Genomic DNA, 7,248 nt, shown 5'->3' with positions numbered 1-7,248 from the left:
CCATTAATATTTGCACTCAATTATAGGGTCGATTTGCCCAAATTGGCAACTCTGAACTAATTTGACTCTTCTCTGAGCGATGATATTAAGATGGAATAATTATTGTTAAAATGTTCATAGAATAAATTAATATTCAATTCTTAATAATCTACATAATTAAAATAATAATAATTACATTAAAAATCATTAAATTATTTTTGAGCGTAGACAGAGAAATTAGTACTTAGTTTCTCTGTCAACATATTTGAGGCTATTTTTAGCACAGGTTATCAATATGTTTTTAGTTTTTATTTTCAATAAATATTTTTTTGTAGGTATTATTTGAAATTTCAAAATAATTATTTTTGTAATGGGATATTTTGAAATATAAAAATTGTGACAAAAAAATACCTATACTTTTTGGTAAATATATAATTTGATAATTAAAGCCGGAGTGTGGGTTGATGGTGAATTGAAAACATTTTTTTTAAACTAATAAATTCAATAACATAATTTTACATGGTGATTTAAACATAATTAATTTATTGCGATCATAGAATGAATTAGTTAGCTCAAATCTATGGTTGCACTAGTATATATAGAGTAAAAAGTGAGGTGAGTAACAGAAATTGAAAAAAAAAACTTGTTTATTCCGTGTCATCCGCATCGATGTATGCTTTTAATATTTTCTTATAATAAAATGGGTTGAATATTTAAATAAAACAAACTCAGTTATTGTTAATGTTAAAACGATAAAAGACATTACTGGTGGAGACAATTTAAAATGTGATCATGGCTGCATTTGTGATAGTATTAGTTATAACATTTTGGCTTCGATGCACAATAGTGTACGGATATGAGTTTATATCGCAATATCCCAAAAATCAAAATGAAACATTCCACTTTAACCATCTCGTTGTTGACAAAGTGAGCGGACAAGTATATGCAGGTTCTTTGAATACACTACATCAGCTTAGTCCTGACTTGAAATCGCTTCATGTAGTACGGACTGGACCTAAGCTTGATAATCCAATGTGCCATGCTAGTGGTTGTCCGACAGAGGATATTCAAACGACTTGGACTGATAATGTTAATAAAATTTTAGTGATTGATCAAGAATCCAGAATTGTGATAGCCTGTGGATCAGTGGCTCAGGGATCGTGTTTCAAATATAAGCTGGGTGACCTTACAGCTGAACCTGAGTTTGTTCCTGAGAGTGTTGCTGCAAACGATGCGGAAGCCTCCACATACGCTTTTATCGGTCCTGAGAGATATAATTCCTGGGACCGCTCCAATGTACTTTATGTAGGAACAACATTTACAAATAATGGAGAATATAGACACGACGTTCCTGCTATATCCAGTCGCGACCTTATGACATTGCAACTGGCTCAATTTACATTTTCTAAGCAAAGCTTAATACAAATAGATGTCAAATACAGGGACAATTTTCTTGTGCAATATGTGTATGGATTCAATGCTAGTGACTATGCCTACTTTCTTATTATACAGAAACATTCTCACCTTGCTGGTAATGAGGAACTTGGGTATGTGTCACGCTTAGCTCGTACTTGTGTGAATGATGATAATTATAACAGTTATACAGAAGTAACATTAGAATGTAATGTTCGTGAAGAAACAACTGTTGGTAAGAGTGAAATTGTCAATTATAACTTAGTTCAAGATGCTAAAATTGCTAAGGCAGGTGTTAATTTAGCTAATCAGTTAGGAATTGAGACAGGAGATACCATCCTGGTAGCATCTTTCAGCCCATCAAAAGGAATATCTAATGAACCTACACCTAAGTCAGCTGTTTGTGTATTCTCATTACAAGAGATAGAAATTAAGTTTAATGAAAATGTTCACATGTGTTTTAATGGTAGTACTAAGGCACGTAATATGGGTTACATATCGGGTATGATATCAGATGGTAAATGTCCAAGTGTTGGTTCCACAGGTAATATCCTTAATTTTTGTGAAGTAGGCTTAAAAATAAGTGGTCTTTATCCCATCAAAGCCATGTCAGCGATACATTGGAATGACACATTAATAACTTCAGTAACTATGTCTGTAACAGGTTTACATACTGTTGCCTTTTTAGGAACTAGTGAAGGCTTTATTAAAAAAGTGCTCATAGACACTGATAAGGCTTTGGAATATTCTAATGAACTTCTTCTACCTGGTCAAAAAATTATGCCTGATACTACTCTTTCCCCTTATGGTAAAACTGTTTATATATTAGCAAATTATTCAATTGTTCAAATTCCTACTGAAAAGTGTGCTGAACATGGCAATTGTTCTTCTTGTTTAGAATCAAATGATCCTCATTGTGGTTGGTGCTCTTTAGAAAAACGATGTACAGTACAGAATATGTGTCAAAAAGGTACTCAAAGTGCACCCAGGTGGTTATCACAGTATACTGGTCAACAATGTATTGATTTTGAACAAATTTTACCTGATCGAATATCAATGTCAGAAGTCACAACTGTTCAACTTATAATTAGAACTTTACCAGAACTTCCATTTGGAGCAAAATATAAATGTGTTTTTGGTAATGCTCCTCCTATAGATGCTGCAGTTACATCCAATGGGCTTGCATGCCCAACACCTGATATTAAACACAGACCAAAAATAGCACAAAACCAAGACCATGTATATGTGCCCCTTTCTGTGCACTCTTCAGAAACAAACAAAGATTTTGTTTCTCGTAATTTTGCTTTTTATGATTGTTCAAAACACATAACATGTCACACATGTATTATGAGTGAGTGGGCCTGTAATTGGTGTATTTATGATAATAAATGTACACATGATGCACCTGTATGCCAAAGAACCATTATAAGCGGGGAGAAAAATCCCATCAAGCTTCTCAACCATGGTATTGGTCACTGTCCTAGAATAAGGCAATATAAAAAACCAATTTTGTTACCAAACAATGTACCAAAAGAACTGGAACTTGAAGTGGAAAATTTACCACATTTACAACCTGGACATACGGGATTTCAGTGTATTGTTAGTATTGAATTGGCTAATATGATACTGCCAGCTAGAGTTGAATCTAATCATTTTATTGTATGTGACAAAACAATGTATTCTTATGAGGAAGATGTAGGAGAGTATAATATAAGTGTAAAAGTATTTTGGAATCATAAACATTATATAGATACAATAACAATTACTTTATACAAGTGTGAAATTCTTGGTTCTCACAGAGACCATGCAGACTGTTCTCTTTGTATTACACGCAATTCTGTCTATCAGTGTACATGGTGCGGCAATTCATGTTCTTATAGTGAATCGTGCTTAGACAATCCTGTCACAGAATGTCCCAAACCTCGAATTGACATGATAAAACCATTGAGTGGGCCTATAGAAGGTGGAACATTGGTTACAATTGAAGGTAGTAATTTAGGTCTCAGAGTTGAAGAAGTAACTGGTAAAGTTCGGATTGGAGATGTACTATGTGAAATTGTAGATTTCGAAGTATCTGTAAGTATAACATGTAAGACGGGTCCATCTAATGTATCAGTTGTAGCCCCAGTGATTGTCGAAAATGATGCAGGCTATACAGAGTCCTCTGTCCTGTTTAGTTATAAAAATATAAAGTTACAAGGTATTTATCCTTCTATAGGACCTGTATCAGGAGGTACACAATTAGCTATTGGAGGTCAACATCTTAACATTGGATCAACTATTTCAGCATATTTAGATGAATTGTTATGTTCTGTAAATAAGACACAAACATCAAATAGTAGGTTGATATGCATTACCCCAAAAGCTAATATACCACGTATTGTTCACACATTGACAGTGTCCATAGACAATGCAAATCGAACATTGTATGGAGATTTATTTAATTATACAGCAGACCCTACCATTATGGAGATAAAACCATTAAAAAGTTTTGTATCGGGTGGAAGAATGATAACAGTTCATGGTACTAATTTGCATACTATCCAAAAACCTCTCATGAAACTCTATTATGTAAATGAAGTAGTTCCTGTTAATGCTACAGCTTGTACTGTACTTAATTCAAATCAAATGGAATGTCCAAGTCCAGCTGTAAATAAAAAATATTATGATATAATACAAGCAACTAAATCCCAAACTAGTACTCCACAAATTGCTATGAAGGTAGGATTCGTAATGGATAATGTGGAAACAATGCATGATTTGGAAAAATACTTCAATCCACCAAGAACTCATATGGTTTTTGTTGAAGATCCCCATGTTTATCAATTTCCAAATCAAATCAAATTGTATAAAGGCGACCCTTTAGTGATTGAAGGCGAAAATCTCATTAGAGCGAGTGACGAGTCAGATGTAATTGTGACTATTGGAACTCAACTATGCAATGTTACAAGTCTTACTATGCAACAGTTATTATGCACCCCACCTGAAGTTCAACCAACCAATACCGACGAAAATGGTTTCCAGATAACTGATATCAATCTACCTTTAGTAGTTGTGAAGATTGGTAGGAATTTACGATTTCCTATTGGGTACTTGCATTATGAGCTTTTAAGAAATTATAATTTTCCACCAGAAGCGATAGCTGGAATTGCTGCAGGAACATTTTTCTTAGTACTTATATTTATGATTGTTTTGGTTATGTACAGAAGACGAAGTACAAAAGCAGAAAGAGAATACAAAAGGATACAAATACAAATGGACACGCTAGAGAGCAACGTTCGATTAGAGTGTAAATTGGCTTTTGCAGAGCTTCAAACTGATATGTCAGATTTGGCAGCAGATTTAGAACATTCTGGAATACCTACATTGGATCATGTGAATTATGTAATGAAGGTATTTTTTCCTGGCGTATCTGACCATCCTATTTTAAATGTTCAGCGTCAATTTATAAATACGCCACGAACAAATTACGATGCAGCCATGATTCAGTTTGAACAGCTTTTAAATAATAAATGTTTTCTTCTGTCATTTATAGACACATTGGAGTCCCAAAAATCTTTTAATATTAGGGACAAAGTAAATGTAGCATCGTTATTAATGGTTATTCTCATGGGTAAAATGGAATATGCTACCGATATATTGAAGTCTCTCCTGTTGCGTCTTATTGATAAATCGGTTTGTACAAAACATCCTCAACTAATGTTAAGAAGAACGGAGAGCGTGGTTGAAAAAATGCTTACAAATTGGATGGCTCTTTGCATGTATTATTATTTAAAAGATTATGCAGGTTCATCGCTGTTCTTATTATTCAAAGCAATAAAGCATCAAATTGAAAAAGGCGTAGTTGATGCTATAACTCACGAAGCTAGATATTCTTTATCAGAAGAAAAACTCTTAAAAGAACAAATAGACTACCAAATTGTTACTTTACATATAGTACAAGATGATTTCGATGATAAAATACAATGTAAAGTTTTAGACTGTGATAGTATATCACAAGTTAAGTCTAAAATATTGGATGCTTTATTTAAAAATACTCCTTTCAGTATGCGACCTTCCGTCCATGAAGTTGATTTAGAATGGAGACATGGCCGAGGTGGCCATGTTACTCTTCAAGATGAAGATCTTACAACGAAAACTCTAAATGGCTGGAGAAAATTAAATACCTTAGCTCACTATGGAGTTAAAGAATCTGCTGTTATGTCTTTAATTTCACGACAAAATGACAGTTTTAATACTCCATATAAGATTCCTTGCAAAAATTGCACAGGAATTTATTGTTCAAATACCCACATTAGAGTATACAAAAGTGATATAAACGACCAAAATGTGCACTACTATCATTTAGTCAAACCTATTGAGTACCAACACATTGTGAATAAATCTTCAGAACACAGTCACAAAGCCATTCCGGAAATATTTCTCACGAGACTTCTCTCTACTAAAGGCACGGTTCATAAGTTTGTCGATGACTTTTTCGGTACGATTTTGACAGTAAATGAAGTTTTACCACCTGCTGTTAAATGGCTGTTTGATCTCTTTGACGACGCTGCCAGGGTACACGGCATTATAAACCCTGAAGTCGTCCATGCATGGAAATCTAATAGTTTGCCGTTAAGATTTTGGGTCAATCTTATAAAAAATCCTGATTTCATTTTTGATATTAATAAAACTTCGACTGTAGATTCCTCTTTATCTGTGATTGCTCAAACATTTATGGATGCTTGTTCTTTATCAGAACATAGACTTTGTAAAGATTCACCATCCAATAAATTACTTTTTGCTAAAGACCTGCCAACCTATAGGGAAATGGTTATACAATTTTATCAAGCCGTCTCTCAATTACCTCAAGTATCCGACCAAGAGCTAAGTACCTCTATGCAGCAGCTTTCAGTTGAACAACTCAATGAGTTTGATACTCTTTCAGCTTTGAAAGAGTTGTACATTTACGTAAGTAAATATAGAGAACAAATTATATTAGGGCTAGAAAACAAAATGCACTTAGCTCATAAATTAGATAATGTAGCGTGCACTTTGGAAGGGGATCCTGCAGCTGTATGCTGACTATATGATAATATAAGTTACGATTTAATAACATTCACATAATTTATTTATAAAACAGAAATTTTGTACAAAGAGCTTTAATTTATTTTGAAAAATACTCATATATAACTCATTTGTAAAAAAGACTGTAAAATATCAGTTTATAGCAATATTGTTTTTAAAACGAATATTAAGGACATTATTAGCACCATGACAATTCTAATGAATATTTTTAATAATTTATTGTTTCATACTTACCAAGATTGCATTTATCATGAAGAAAAAACAAATTTTATAAAAATATTTTCCTCCCAGTGGCCATATTTTATTATTACCTATATGCCATTTTTAATTTTAGTAGATAAAATTAAAAGTATTATGACTAAAAATATATTAAGTCCTTATGATTTCCTAAAATATGAGATCTGACACAGATATTAAGTTATTAATGTAAATTTATTCATGTATGCTGCTAAAATACTTAATATTGATGTTTAATAATGTAAGATTGTATGTGTAAAGAGAATAATGTAAGGAAAATGTTGTGATATTTGTATTTGGAATAATTATAACTATTGATCTTTTTCATTCACTCTTCATTTGCTTCTTTTGTAGCTCATGAAAAAAATATTTCATTTCATGAAGATCTAATTTTAGTTCCATGCTTTTATTAAATTATTTGTATTAAGATATATTAATAAATCAATTGTGTATATTAAAAACTAATCATGTAAAGTGATACTTTATTAATTTCTTTATTATTGTGATTCCGTTAAAATACCTAATAAAAAGATCCTAAAAAATATACAGATA

At 32.4% G+C, this 7,248-nt stretch overlaps 1 protein-coding gene across 1 annotated transcript; it reads left to right on the top strand.

The window, feature by feature from the left end:
* Positions 1-663: 663 nt before the first annotated feature.
* Positions 664-7,045, top strand: LOC126781346 (plexin-B). Its single transcript, XM_050506289.1, has one exon. It carries the CDS (start codon positions 772-774, stop codon positions 6,454-6,456), a length of 5,685 nt encoding a protein of 1,894 aa, XP_050362246.1. The 5' UTR covers positions 664-771; the 3' UTR covers positions 6,457-7,045.
* The last annotated feature ends 203 nt before the right edge of the window (positions 7,046-7,248 follow it).

Source organism: Nymphalis io, chromosome 3 (assembly GCF_905147045.1).
Source record: "Nymphalis io chromosome 3, ilAglIoxx1.1, whole genome shotgun sequence".
NCBI lineage: Eukaryota > Metazoa > Arthropoda > Insecta > Lepidoptera > Nymphalidae > Nymphalis > Nymphalis io.
This window is presented reverse-complemented; position numbering and strand designations above follow the sequence as displayed.